At 36.6% G+C, this 16,113-nt stretch overlaps 2 protein-coding genes across 2 annotated transcripts; both read left to right on the top strand.

Annotated features, from left to right (window-relative positions):
* Positions 1-704: 704 nt before the first annotated feature.
* LOC113295248 lies at positions 705-1,280 on the top strand. The gene has a single exon (XM_026543601.1). The coding sequence runs from the start codon at positions 705-707 to the stop codon at positions 1,278-1,280; it is 576 nt and encodes a 191-aa protein (XP_026399386.1).
* Positions 1,281-12,743: 11,463 nt separating this feature from the next.
* Positions 12,744-13,562, top strand: LOC113295247. Its single transcript, XM_026543600.1, has one exon. It carries the CDS (start codon positions 12,744-12,746, stop codon positions 13,560-13,562), a length of 819 nt encoding a protein of 272 aa, XP_026399385.1.
* The last annotated feature ends 2,551 nt before the right edge of the window (positions 13,563-16,113 follow it).

The raw sequence follows: 16,113 nt of genomic DNA, 5'->3' as shown, positions 1-16,113 counted from the left end.
TGAAGAACAACAACGAATATTCGCTCAGGCGTTGCAACAAATTGATGATGAGTCAGATAAAGATAGAGAACTAACCAACAATTTGCTGCAGCTATGTTCATCGGGGCATATACCTAGAGATCCATAGCCAAGAGAAGTATTCACAAAAAGATATACGTACCGGGGTCGGGATGAATGGCACGAGAACCTGATGCACGATTATTTTCTTCCGGCCGTGTGTTTTCTGATGAAAATTTCCAAGGCCGATTCTGCATGCCCCGACATTTGGTGCTAAAGATTATTGGTGAGCTTTGTCCGGTAGAACCTCAATTTAATTATCAGTATGATGCACTGAATATTAAAGGTCATAGCCATGAACAAAAGATTACTTCGTCCTTAAGGATTCTAGGATACGGCAGACCTCCATATTTTAATGATGAGTACCTTCATATAGGCAAAACAAACACATACAAATATTTTTCGTTGTTTTTCGAAGCAACGATTAATCATTTTCGTCCAACCTATTTACGAAAACCAACTAACGCGGATGTTAGATAAATATTAAAGCAAAATTAGGAAAGGGGATTTCCAGGAATACTGGGTAGTCTTGACTACATGCATTGGGTATGGACCGGATGCTCTACCTATTGAGACGGTCAGTATAAGGGTCACTACGTAAAACCAACGGTTATCCTTGAGGCTGCTGCTTCTTATGATTGTTGGGTATGGCACGCTTTTTCGGTCTCCCAGGATCTCAGAACGATATCAATGTTTTACACAAATCGCCTTTGTTTGAGGATTTAAAGTACGGAATTAGTCCTCGGGTAAATTTCGCTATCAACGGGAATCACTACACCCATGGTTATTATCTTGCAGATGGAATTTATCCAAAATGGTCAACTTTAGTTCAATGTTACCGTCATCCAACTACTGGTGAAATAGGTCGTTCATACTCGTATTTCAATAGTAGACAAATGGAACTGAGAAAGGATGTGGAACGGGCTTTTGGAATTCTGAAGCGGAAGTTCGCCATCATTTTTTGGCCTTATCGTGGTTTAAGTGCTCGTGAAATGCATAAGACTATGCTGAATTGCATTATTATGCATAACATGGTAATTCAGCAAACCTGTCATAATAAGAATCAGACTAACCATGAAGATGAAGATTTAAGGCATGAGATTCAACCAGCAAGAGGATTACCTGGAAGGAATTATGCGCAAATGACTAGTCATATTGAGAACAAAACTTTGTATAACAGGTTAAGGGAAGATCTAAAAGCGAATATGTGGGATGGGTTTTGAAGAGATGGAGTACGAATTGAGTAGTGTTGTCAAGTTTAGTTGTTTAAGTTTAATTGTTTGTTTCATAGTTTTATTTTGAGGTTATTTAAGTTTAATTGTTTGTTTCATAGTTTTATTTTGAGGTTGTTTAAGTTTAATTGTTTGTTTCATAGTTTTTTTTTTGAAGTTGTTTCAAGTTTAATTTTTTTTTTTACGGTTTTCATTAGAAGTAGCGGTCTAGACTCAATCTTTAGCGGTCTAATGTCTGTCGTTAATGTAACAAATTAATAAAAATGTTTTTCACTAATTAACTGGTAATATAGCGATAGTAAGGTACGTTCCCACTGAGAGTTGTGTAATTGATAGGTTATTTGTATTAGTAAGATAAAGTAAATAACAAAGGGGAATTGTTTGTAAGATAAATATAAAGACGATAATAAATAAAAGAGATGATGAAGGAATCCTTCGCCGTTACCGAACGTTTACAGGAATAAAATACTTATTTATCTTTTGTTAGAACCAGTCATCACCAACCGTAGAATAACAAGTATGCTTAGATATCCCCAAAACTCCTTGTATCACCGGATAACAAGTACGCTTAGTCACCGAATTCTATCCAACTGAGCCGCCTTGAGGTACACTTACAAGATGTAACTCGATCGAATGCTTTAGGGTTTGTGAATTTAGGTTTGACTCCAGCAGTTAAACTCAATATGCTCGGTTCACTTACTGGTATTATTTCCACACACGGTTGCTTTACGAAATCCCTCTACAAGGTCTCATGTTCTCTACTTGTGTAGGAGATGCACGACAATTACGGATCGCTCAACTCTCTACTAGCAATAGAATGATCAATAAACTAATCTAGTTGCGCACCCAAACCAATCTAAGAATCAATCATAAACCCAAAATAAAGTGAAAACAAACGATGATGATAAAAAATTCAAATAGATTTGTATTACTAATAAAGCTTCACGCTTAGAACATTGAATTCATCCTTAATCAACAAAGGATTTAGCTACTCATATTACAAAGAAGATGAATAATGGTGGTTCCCCCCCTAAAGGGATAAACCCTAGGTTTTGATGTTGAATAAACCCTAGCTTGTGATATGAGATCTTTTATCTTCTCTGGAAGGCCTAATACCTATATATATAGGTTTACAATGCTTAGCCTCCAAGTATCATAGTCGGTTAAGGAACGCGACCCTAAAAAGTAGTAATTAAAGACCCTAAACAAAGTTCGGGACTTTTGGCCTTCACAAGTTTGCGTACCCATTTGCATACTTAATTTTGTAATAAAATCCAGAGAAATAAGCATGCATACCCGTTTGCATACTTGAAATTTCAGTTAAATCCGTTTGCATACTTGCTTGTATTCAGTATTCGATAAAAACTCGTTTTGCAATATATTTTTTGCTCATGATATTTTCTTGTTTTGCAATGGAGACAAAACGAATCTTAGAATATTGATGAAAACTCTTGAAGACTACCAACAAGCTTCAGGCCAAATTGTCAGTGCTTCAAAGAGTAAATGTTTTGTTGGAGGAACAAGCAATTCAAGAAAATTACAACTAGCTGAAGAGTGCAATGTGGCTTTATCATCATTTCCTGACAAATACCTTTGCATTATCCTAAATCCAAGAGTGGTTAAAACTTCTCAAGTGTGGGGGATTGTGGAGTATCTTCAAGACAAGTTAGCTGGATGGATTCAACACTTATTATCCTTTCAAGAAAGAATTAACCTGGTGAAATTTGTTATAAGCAGTATTCCTATTTATAGTATGTCAGTCTATAAATGGCCTGCAAAAGTCTTACAAGAATGTGAAAAAATCATAAATAATTTCCTTTGGTCTGGAGATTCAAATGTAAGAAAAATGATCACATTAAAATGGGACAAAGTTTGCTCTCCTCTATCTGAAGGTGGTTTGGGTATTAAAAGGCTGCGGGTTCTCAATAAATCTTTACTTATGAAATTATGCTGGAAAATCCAAAATGGAGAAGAAGAATGGACCAAATTCTTTAGAGCTAAATATCAGAACAAGGAAGGAGAATGGATTTCATATTACAAAAAATCATCCATTTGTCCTGGAATTAAATGGGTCCTCTCTGAAGTAAATAATCAATCAAGATGGCTAATTGGAGATGGTAAAAACATCTCAGTGTGGAAGGATGCTTGGGTAAAAGAAAAGCCTCTATGTGAACTATTTCCAGTAAATGTGGTGATGTTGAATCAACCAAAATTAAAAGTTGCAGATTTCCTGCACAATGGTGAATGCACAATTCCTCAAGAATTCTCTAGTTTCTTTGGAGCAAATGAACTTCCAGTGGTGGATAACAAGGGAGATAGGAGGATCTGGTGTGGAACTTCTACAGGTAAATTTTATGTTGCTTCTGCAATTGAACTAATAAGGAAAAAATATCCAACATTACAGTGGACAAAACATGTTTGGCATAATAGTATATGAAAAAGCGGGGGTCTAACAACACCACCTAATATTTCGCTTAGCAATCTGTATGGACTAACTCCGAAATACTTTGATAGAGAATCAACTAGACAGTCAGACTCGATCTAGATAAAAGTATCTCAAGGAGTTAATATCTCTCTCTTGATTTTATTTTTACTCAAGCTAAAAACAATAGAGAGTCTTTATCAAATACAAGGAATACTTGGACGGTACCAAAGACCATTGTCCAAGGATCAATCAATATCAATCAATAACCAAAGGTTGGATTTCCAATTGATGACCACGAACGCACAACCTATATTATTTAAATTATATAAAATATAATGCGGAAAAGAAATAACACAGACACCATAAATTTTGTTAACGAAGAAATCGCAAATGCAGAAAACCCCGGTACCTAGTCCAGATTGAATACACATTGTATTAAGCCGCTACAGACACTAGCCTACTCCAAGCTAACTTCGGACTAGACTGTAGTTGAACTCCAATCAGTCTCCCACTAATTCAAGGTACAGTTGTACTCCTACGCCTCTGATCCCACCAGGATACTACGCACTTGATTCCCTTAGCTGATCTCAACCACAACCAAGAGTTGCTGCAACCCAAAATCACAGACTTGATAATAAACAGACCTGTCTCACACAAAAAAGTCTATCAAAGGATAAATCTGTCTCCCACAGATAAACCCTTGGTTTTGTTCCGTCTTAAGATATAAAATCAAGGTGAACAGGAACCAATTGATAATCCGGTCTTATATTCCCGAAGAAAAGCCTAGATTAATCAATCACCTCTCTACAATCCTTCCTGACTACACAGGCGGTTTGTCGAGGAATCACAAACAGTGAGACGAAGATGTTTGTGACTTCTTTATATTTCCTATCGGAGAACTCTCACGATCTCAAGCCAATCAATCGATTGTACTCGTACGATAGAAAATGCAAGATCAGATCACACAACTACGATAAAGTAGTATCGGTCTGGCTTCACAATCTCAATGAAGTCTTTAAGTCGTTAACCTGATTTTAGAGAAGAAAATCAAAGGTTAATGGAGATCGACTCTAGCGGGCGCACTAGTAGAACAAAGACGTGTGGGGATTAGTTTTGCACATTGCTAGATGTCTCCTTTATATATCCTTCAAATCAGGGTTTTGCCTTAGGTACAAAGCAATCCTTATTCACCGTCAGATGAAAACCTGATTTAGATTCGAGCTAATATTTCTCAACCGTTAGATCTAAAACTTAGCTTGTCACACACACTTGGGTAAACGTTTATTGGGTTTGTGAAAACCATGCCCAAACGTGTATGTGTATGTTGGTTCAACATGGTAACCCAAAAAGGTTAACCATATGAGCATTTCATATCAACCTTGTTCTTCTTCACCATAACTAGTTCAATTGACTCAAATGAACTAGTTAAGGAGTTGTTCAATTTCTATGAGATCTTATGTAACTACACAAGACACAATTGAAACAAAGATGATTCGATTCAATTGAATCGGCTCATGAACATTATAGCCACGGTTTGCATAAAGCATTCCTTAGTAATTTATTGTTTCATGTTCAGAACACATCTTTAGATCATAACCTCTTAAGTTCACAAACAAGTTCGCGGACTTAAGTTAATCGGTTGAGCTATCCAAACTCAACAAAAATTCTCGGAAAGAGAACTTCCGCCAGTTCGCGAACTGGGTTCCCGGACTGAGTTCGCGGACTTAGCACACAAACGAGTTTTGGAAAATCCAGTAGAAATTCTCGGTCGAGAACTTCCGACTGTTCGCGGACTGAGTTTGCGGACTGGGTTCGCGGACTTGGCAAGCCAATTCCACAATCCTCCCGATTTCTCTTGATCAACAAAGTTCGAAAACTTTGGTTCAAGGAATACATGGTTATGTAATCTAAAATCTCATTTCAATCATTGAGACATTCTCAGAGGACGCTAGCCGTTATTTACAGACCGATCACGTCAGAGCAATTCAAAGTGATTGAAACTTTTCATGACTTTCGTCACCAGGTGAAGATAAACTTGATCAAAGCGAAACGCTTTACCAACACACGATTTCGAGATAAAAGATAAGCAATGAATGCTCAGCTCGAAATGTCAAATGTGTATGATCTAGTCTATATAACATACGACTTTTGTCTCATAAGAAGTAGGAGATAGAATAGATAGACTTTTGAGTGATAGATAAGTTCAAGTCTCCACATACTTTTTTGTTGATGAAGTTCCACGGTTCCTTGTATAGATCTTCGTCGTTGTATGATGAATCTCCATGAAGTCCTTGATCTCAACTACACTTTTCTATCCTAGTCCGAGACTTAGCTATGTAGGTTATAAATCAAGACTTATAGTTTTGATCACTACCATTGACAAACATGCTTGAGATAGCAACGCATGCGAGGTCGACCGAGCTATGCTCTAACAATCTCCCCCTTTGTCAATTTTAGTGACAAAACTATTAATACATATGAAATACAAAAAAGATAAAATTTAGTGGCTCCTATTTCATAGTCTAATCTTCAACGTTCCCTGAATCTTCGTCCTTCCAAGTACTTAAATGATCCCAAAGGTTGTAAATTTAGCATCACCGTTGTTGAAGATCCGTAGCTATAACAATAAGAGAAATCGAGATTCTCGATTATTATTATACAGTGTCATAGTATTATTATGTAATATCAAAGTCCAATTGTATCATGACTTTAACAATAATACTACGGTGATATGTATCACTCCCCCTTAGTCAATACTCCATCTCGATCATGGAAAGCACTCCCCCTTACACAATGATCCGAAAACCATATGTATTTGTAGTGTGAACTACATTATTTCTCCCCCTTTTTGTCAATAAAATTGGCAAAGGTACAAGAACGGGATCATAATGAAATTTCCACAAGAGACATTTCATAGACTAAAAGAAAAATACATACCAACTTAATTTAGATGCAATCATAAAGCCGAAGCTAAATGCATTCATCAAGGAGTTTTAAGATACAAGATAACTCTTATAAAATTCCACAGCCGCACACCCCGCAAGATATTACCATTAAGCACAAGTTCAAAAGAACTCTCCCCCATTTGATGTCATTCCCGAAAGAACAACAAGAGCGACCTTAATTTCGAAAGAAAATAAGGATTTTTTAATTGGACACCAAAAATCATAGGAATGATTTTCTATATCCAAAGCTCAACCAAATTAATCACAAGTAAACCCATGATTAATTCAATTGAAAACGCAACTAAATCAAACCACAAAAGTGATCAATTTAATTGAAAGTGCTCAACATAAGTAAACTTACGGAGCTACGACTAAGGTAATAATATGGAGATGACTAACTCAATCATTCACATACTCAACATAAGGAAAACCTTACGGAATAGACGACTACATTAACCAATAGAACATGATTAGTATAGCCATTCATATACTCAACACAAGAATTTGTGGAATATATGAAAACTCAACTAGATTAATCACAAGAGAACCTATAATTAATCTAATTGGAATAAAAATAACCAAACTAATCACCGAAGTAATCAATTTAATTATTTTGGGCTCAACGTAAGGGAATTTATGGAACCCCGACTAAGTTCATCATAGAATATGACAACCTTAACCGTACATGTACTCGACATAAGAAAGAAAACTTATGGAGTACAAACTAAATAACCAAACGGGTTGATTAATTTAGTTCCTAATGCTCGACATATAGCATCTTATGGAACAACCAACAAGCCAATAAGAATAATCGACTTAGTTGTATCGTGATCAACATAAGACACTCAATGGAGCCTTCACGGTAAGACATAACAAGATGGATCAATGAAGATCAATACCGTGGATAACATACAAGGATCTATTCTATTTTCCATCGTAATGATATAATAGACTTTATCCTTGTCAAACAAAAGATATCATCCTATTTTCCATCAAATACATGACTGCATAAGCATAACTTTTGTATATGTCAAACGTCCATTCGTCCTTTCATCAATACGAATACCGATTCATAAACGACTTTACTTTTGACTGCAATATGGGATCTTCAAGTTCACGGATGCAAACAATACATATCCCATAAAAATATTGCAATATCACAAACCATTAAAATACTGCAATAAACATCATCCTCCAAATATTTTTAGAATTTAATACCAATAAACCTAAAAAATAAACATAAGAAGATGAAAACAAAAATAGCTATGTGTAGTCACAATCATCGCTATTCAAAGCACTAGTTATTCTTCCAACTAATCCAAAAAGAAGACATCCTAGGCGACAATGCCTTTGAGAAATTCAGCATCATTCCCGAACTCCTTGTTGTCAACAGCCATTGGAACATACGGTTCACGAAGATAGGAGTTTATATCAACGAACTGTCTTGGCTGATTATGTCGTATCAGGGCTCTCTAAATTTCTAAGGACTTTGACACAAAAGCCTTTATTTCACGAATCTCCTTTCTTACTTCCTTCAACTCATCAAGAACATCGGAAAACTTCTGAGATTTAGAAGGAACAACCCTGGGATTTCTTGTATTCCTTCTTTTTCTTTTCAGGGACTTAGAAACATGAGATTTTTCTTTTTCCTTGATTGAAGATTTAACAATCATATTGACATCCTTTCCATCTGACATGGTGCTTTGAGAACAGTTATAAACAACTGGATTTTGTGTGATTGAATCTCTTAACTCAACAATCAATCTTATATAAGATGTCAAAAAGGAAAAAGGAATGTAGGGTTCGAAACCTATTGACAGGTTCGTATACGCCCAACTCTAAAACCCTATATAGAGTAGAATTGTCGATAATAACCCTTTATTTTATTTGATAGACAGAAAATAAAAAATCAAAGAAAAGAAGGAAAAAATTTACTAAAGCCTGAATCAACACTCAATCTTGTCTCTTTTCGATCAGGCACATGAGACAAGATTTTCCCAACAACACAATCAATTTGTGTTGCGATGAACAACGATTTGTCCATCTTTTTCCTCAATGGAGGAATCTTCATAATTCAGTCTATCAAAACGATTCGACCATACTTTCTTTTCAAATGGTCTTACTCTATCCCTGAAAACCAACTTCTTAGACGAAGATAAGATCCTACATACCTCGGCGGTCTTCTGAGCAAGTTTCAGCTTCCTTTCTAATCGATCTGCTCTTCGTTGAAGTTTGATGGCGTGCCTTATTTGGTGCTTGTACTTGTAACACCTTGATAGTTCGTGTCCCTTCATCGAACAAAACGAGCACGTCAAACTTGGATAGTATTCAGGCATCTGAGATGTGCAAGCAGCTAGACATACAGTAGATCCTGACAGGGTTTCCAGTTAGAGAATCTTCCAGCTTGATTGGGTTTCCTTCTTATCCGAACCCATTGAGGTTGATATATGTATTGCTACAAGTATCAAAATCGATGTTTTCACCAAGGAGCCCTACACTTGATTTCCTATCTTCATCGGAATCATAGGTTTCAGACATTGCATCAAGTGTTACAGCTAGACCTTTGTTCCCAGTGTATTTTCTACGATTTGGGCATTCGTTAGCAGGCCAAAACCCTTACATTTAAAGCACTGAGGCATGTCCTCGTCATCAGCCTCGTCAGCATCCCTGTTTTTAGGAGGTACGCGACCGTGAGGTTTGTCTGATGACCTAGGTCTGTCTCTTGAAAACCGTTTACTTCTCTTCAACAAAAGATCCCTAAACTGTCTTGTGATCAAGGAGACCGACTTATCAAGGTCTTCATATGAAAAATCATTCTCAGACTGATCATCCTCAGAGACATGAACACCTTTAACTTTGGCAAGTAATTTAGTGTTCTTCTGTGCTTTAAAGGCAACATCCTTACCGACTTTGGATGTATGCTCATGGTCAAAGATCTTTAGCTTCCCGACCAAGGTGTTTCTGGAAATATTATTGAGGTTATTCCCCTCAACGATGGCATGCTTCTTAGACTCGTATCTAGATGGCAGCGATCTGAGAATTTTCATCACAATGTCCTTTTCAGGAATAGTCTTACCCAATGCAAAGGATGCGTTAATAATTTCAGACACTTTATGATTAAACTCATCAAATGTTTCTTCATCTGCTATACGAAGGTTCTCCCAATCGGAATTAAGGTTTTGAAGCCTATCTTCCTTTTCACTGGAGTTTCCTTCAAATACGGTTTCTAAGATATCCCAAGCATCTTTATACCTAGTGTAATTAGACACATGGTGTTGAAGACTTGGGGCAATGGCATGTATGATAGCATTTAACCCTTCAGAATTCTGCTTTGCAGCAAGAATCTCGGCAGCATTATATTCACCAATATTCTTGGGAACAATTCCGTCTCCAGCTGCAACAACGGGCGCATCATAACCATTCACCACATATACCCATGATTGAAAATCACGCGATTGAAGAAAAGCTCGCATATAAATTTTCCACCATAAGTAATTGGATCCATCGAAGACTGGTGGTACGTTAGTAGAGATAGCACCTCTGTCCATAGAGTCAGATCGCTACAAACACGGACTTGTTAGGTCTTAAACGTGTTTGCCTGCTCTGATACCAATTGAAAAAGCGGGGGTCTAACAACACCACCCAATATTTCACTTAGCAATCTGTATGGACTAACTCCGAAATACTTTGCTAGAGAATCAACTAGACAGTCAGACTCAATCTAGATAAAAGTATCTCAAGGAGTTAATATCTCTCTCTGGATTTGATTTTTACTCAAGCTAAAAATAGTAGCGAGTCTTTATCAAATATAAGGAATACTTGGACGGTACCAAAGACCAATGTCCAAGGATCAATCAAAATCAATCAACAACCAAAGGTTGGATTTCCAATTGATGATCACGAACCACAACCTGTATTATTTCAATTATATAAAATATAATGCGGAAAAGAAATCACACAAACACCAGAAATTTTGTTAACGAGGAAACCGCAAATGCAGAAAAACCCCGGGACTTAGTCCAGATTGAATACACACTGTATTAAGCCGCTACAGACACTAGCCTACTCCAAGCTAACTTCAGACTGGACTATAGTTGAACCCAAATCAGTCTCCCACTAATTCAAGGTACAGTTGTACTCCTACGCCTCTGATCCCAGCAGGATACTACGCACTTGATTCCCTTAGCTGATCCCACCCATAACCAAGAGTTGTTGCAACCCAAAATCACAGACTTGATAATAAACAGATCTGTCTCACACAGAAAAGTCTATCAAAGGATAAATTTGTCTCCCACAGATAAACCCTAGGTTTTGTTCCGTCTTAAGATATAAAATCAAGGTGAATAGGAACCAATTGATAATCGGATCTTATATTCCCGAAGAACAACCTAGATTAATCAATCACCTCTCTACAATCCTTCCTGACTACACAGGCAGTTTGTCGAGGAATCACAAACAGTGAGACGAAGATATTTGTGACTTCTTTATCTTTCCTATCGGAGAACTCTCACGATCTCAAGACAATCAATCGATTGTACTCGTACGATAGAAAATGCAAGATCAGATCACACAACTACGATAAAGTAGTATCGGTCTGGCTTCACAATCCCAATGAAGTCTTTAAGTTGTTAACCTGATTTCAGAGAAGAAAATCAAAGGTTAATGGAGAACGACTCTAGCGGGCGCACTAGTAGCACACAGACGTGTGGGGATTATTTTTGCACAATGCTAGATGTCTCCTTTATATAGCCTTCAAATCAGGGTTTTGCCTTGGGTACAAAGCAATCCTTATTCACCGTTAGATGAAAACCTGATTTAGATTAAAGCTAATATTTCTCAACCGTTAGATCGAAAAGTTAGCTTGTCACACACACTTGGGTAGACGTTTACTGGGTTTGTGAAAACCATGCCCAAACGTGTACGTGTATGTTGGTTCAACGTAATAACCCAAAAAGGTTAACCATATGAGCATTTCATATGAACCTTGTTATTCTTCACCATAACTAGTTCAATTGACTCAAATGAACTAGTTAAGGAGTTGTTCAATTGCTATGAGATCTTATGTAACTACACAAGATACAATTGAAACAAAGATGATTCGATTCAATTGAATCGGCTCATGAACATTATAGCCACGGTTTGCATAAAGCATTCCTTAGTAATTTAATGTTTCATGTTCAGAGCACATCTTTAGATCACAACCTTTTAAGTTCACAAACAAGTTCGCGGACTTAAGTTAATCGGTTGAGTTTTCCAGACTCAGCAGAAATTCTCGGTAAGAGAACTTCCGCCAGTTCGCGGACTGGGTTCGCAGACTGAGTTCGCGGACTTAACACACAAACGAGTTTTGGAAAATCCAGCAGAAATTCTCAGTCGAGAACTTCCGACAGTTCGCGGACTTGGCAAGCCAATTCCACAATCCTCCCGATTTCTCTTGATCAACAAAGTTCGAAAACTTCGGTTCAAGGAATACATGGTTATGTAATCTAAACTCTCATTTCAATCATTGAGACATTCTCAGAGGACGCTATGTATCTGTTATTCACAGACCGATTCACGTCAGAGCAATTCAAAGTGATTGAAACTTTTCATGACTTTCGTCACTAGGTGAAGATAAACTTGATCAAAGCGAAACGCTTTACCAACACACGATTTCGAGATAAAATATAAGCAATGAATGCTCAGCTCGAAATGTCAAATGTGTATAATCTAGTCTATATAGCATACGACTTTTCTCATAAGAAATAGGAGATAGAATAGATAGACTTTTGAGTGATAGATAAGTTCAAGTCTCCACATACCTTTTTGTTGATGAAGTTCCACGGTTCCTTGTATAGATCTTCGTCGTTGTATGATGAATCGCCATGAAGTCCTTGAGCTCAACTACACTTTTATATCCTAGTCCGAGACTTAGTTATGTAGGATAGAAATCAAGACTTATAGTTTTGATCACTAACATTGACAAACATGCTTGAGATAGCAACGCATGCGAGGTCGACCGAGCTATGCTCTAACAGTATACTTCCCAGCATCTCCAGTAATGTATGGAAACTAATAAGGAAAGTAGTTCTATCGGATGATAACATGAAAAGAAGGAAATTCCATCTAGCATCTAGATGCCCCTTCTGCAAGCAAGATGAAGAGAATTTAGAACACATTCTTTGGTTCTGTAACTTTAGTGAGATTATTTGGAAGTGGCTGGGAGGGATTTTTAACTTTCTCAATCCAAAATCTCTGGAGGATATTCTAAACTATGCACATTTAAAGAGTCCTGTAGTGAAGAAAATTTGGAGAAATGCAGCTTTCATCACAATGAAGGAAATATGGTTCTTAAGAAACAAAGTGGTGTATGAAAATGCTTCAGCAGATCAAGAATTGGTGAAAAGAAGAATAGTGAAATTTACCCATGACAGTGACTGCAGAATGAAGCGAACAATGTGGAACTCTATCTATGACCTGGAAGTTATTAAGTTCTTCAATCTCAGTTGCAGGAAAGTCAAAAAATTTCAGGTTAAAGAAATCTTCTTCTCCCTCCCAAAAGAGAATCAAATCCTATTTTGCGGTGATGGAGCATCAAAAGGAAATCCTGGTCAAGCTGGTTTTGGATTTATATGGAGAGACTGGAATGGAGAAGTACTAGTAGATGCCTCAGGAGGTATGGACATTGCAACAAATTTTCTTGCAGAAGTAATGACAGTCTTATGTGTATGTGAGTGGGCAATTTCTAAAGGCTTACTTAATGTATGCTTTAGATCAGATTCAAAAGCAACCATTGCAACATTCATATCAGGAAATCTTCCTTGGTTTGCTATCACTAGATGGAACAACATATGTGCTAAACTTCAATGGGAGTTCATTTACAGCTTCAGAGAAATCAACTTCTCTGCTGATTCATTAGCATAAAAGGGAGCGAACCTCAATAAGGGAGAATATTTGTTGTACGCAAGGAAACCTCCTTTGCTTACAAAATTAGAAATTCCTTTTTTTCATATTTTAGATTTCAATAATTCATTGTAAGTCTGGTTAAAAAATCCCAGTTCTGCTAAGTCTAATAATGGGCTTTGTGTTGTAATTTTGAATATTTTTGGTTTTAATAAAATTCATTATTACTGAGCAAAAAAAAGATAAAAATTCGTTTTTGTCGTAACTTCTTCGTAAGAACTCGGAATGACCTCATTATTTTTGCATTCTTTTTATCTTTAAATTCTCTCAAAGATGGTGATGAGAAATCCTTAATTTGAATGATTTAATCTCGGTCTTTGGCCCGTCTATTGATTTTGAGCGTTTTGCTTCTTTTCGTCGCACTTCTTCAACTTCTCTTGGACTTGGGCACTTGGATACTTGGAATACTTCTCTTCTTAGCTCTTTCTAGCACTTTGAGGCTCCTTTTTGTATGATTCACCTAATAGAGACAAATAAGAGAAAACAAGAGTAATAATACGAAAATATGTAAGAATAATAGCTAAAGCAAGTATGGAATGGACACTGAAATCATATGAATTATGCACTTATCACAGTCTAGACTCAATCTCCAACAACCCTTATAAATACATACCACTTCATCCATTTCAAAATCATACCAATTCATCCATTTCAAAATCACACATTCACTTAAAAACTTCTCTACTTTCTGGGTAATTTATGGATGATCCTAGATTTACTGAAGATGAAGATTTATCTTTTTTGTAGAAACTATGTAGTATACTACCCGAAAAGAGGTGAAGAACGAGGATGAATGGTTTACCCAATATGAGTTAGAGTAAAATTCATGATGCCTTCTGCACAGAGACAGGTAATCCTCATAACCGGGATCGAGCTGCTTTGTTTTGCCGATTCATGACTATCAAAAAATATCTTATGGATTTTATAGTTATGAGAAGGATTGTCAATCGATATCGTCTTAGAGGTGACACCAATGATGAAATGGGAATACGAACTCGAAACGAATGGCGAAGATGGAAAGGAAAAAATTTTGAATACGAAGCGCATTACCAAATTCTTAAGGAGTTTCTAATAACTCGTATGGGATGTTAGGTTTAAGTTTAGTTTTAATGGATGTTGTCAAGGTTAAGTTTTAATGTAATGAAAAAACTACTACAAAGTTTTGTAATGAAAAAACTAGAATAATTTCATTCATCATAACCGAACTACTACATCTTCATTAAAATTAAAGCTGATACATTAAAATTAAAACTGATACATTAATTAATTAAGTGGCACTACTTCATTGTGGTCTTCTACATCATCCTCATCTTCAGCTTGACCTCCAAATTGTTATTCCAAATTTCTCTTGTTTCATTTTTCTTCCAACTCCTTTGTTAACATGTTCATCTCCATCTCCCATACCATCAATTGTCTGGGGGGTCATTGTTGAGGTGTTTGCATTTAGAATCTTATTCTTATCATACTCTGAAACAAATTTCTCTTGAGTTTGTCGATGTTTTTTCATCTCCTTAGTCAAGACTTGTCGGTCGACTTCTCATTGTTTTTCGATGGTCTTCTGATGATCTATTAAAATATCCAAAAAACCTTCACCTAATTCTCCTTCTTGGGAAGTTTTTCTCGCTGCTCTTATAGCTTTTCTTCCTAATAATTTTCTCTTAAGCGCATTATTGACATTCAAGTTGGAATTGTTGTTTGTTGTGGTTTCTGGTGAAGAAAATGGATTCTCCGGAGGGGATGAGATGTTTGAGATGGTTGTGAAACTGGCGTTGAAGGAAAAGAAGTATATGGTGAACTTGCAGGTACATTCTGCATATTTGCTAACACTTCTGGATTATATTTAGGCAACACTTTCAAAATATGATAACAACTTTCATAACCAAAAATTTTCCCATGTTTGTGGTGCCAATCATTTCGACACTTTCGTTCGACATCAACATCGACAAGACCGCTTGCTCGAGCACGAGCAACTTGCATTATAGCAACAACATACAAGGCAACTTGGGCCTTGATTACAACGAAGCGACCAGACAATCCATTTGCATCACGATCGTTGATGTTCATAGTTTCATCACGAAATTTAGCAAATATGTTATCCCACAACTTGGTAGATTGTTGTTGGGCACCATCGACACTATCTTGTGTAAAGAACACATAGTTTCTGCAAATGCATTCATCTTCATCTAAGGTAAATTTAGTGTATTCATCAAGGAGTTTATTAAGATACAAGTTAACTCCTACAAAATTCCACAACCGCTCTCCCCACAAAGATATGGCAATTAAGCACAAGTTCAATTAAGAACTCTCCCCCATTTTATGTCATTACCAAGAGAACAACATGAGCGACCTTACTTTTACGAGAAAATATGGATTTCTTTGGACGCGATTTGTTAATGTCCAAAATATCATCGATTAAAATAATCACAAGAGACTCAACATAAGAAAACTTACGGAGCCAATACAATACGTTTACATAAAAGTGGATCAGGGAAAGATCAATACTGCGGAATTT

The sequence above is a fragment of the Papaver somniferum genome, chromosome 7 (genome assembly GCF_003573695.1).
Source record: "Papaver somniferum cultivar HN1 chromosome 7, ASM357369v1, whole genome shotgun sequence".
Classification (NCBI taxonomy): Eukaryota; Viridiplantae; Streptophyta; class Magnoliopsida; order Ranunculales; family Papaveraceae; genus Papaver; species Papaver somniferum.
This window is presented reverse-complemented; position numbering and strand designations above follow the sequence as displayed.

What these genes read in the sequence shown, in the direction of transcription:
- LOC113295247 (XM_026543600.1), top strand. Translation starts at nt 12,744, where the DNA reads ATGAAAAGAAGGAAATTCCATCTAGCATCTAGATGCCCCTTCTGCAAG.
- LOC113295248 (XM_026543601.1), top strand. Translation starts at nt 705, where the DNA reads ATGGCACGCTTTTTCGGTCTCCCAGGATCTCAGAACGATATCAATGTT.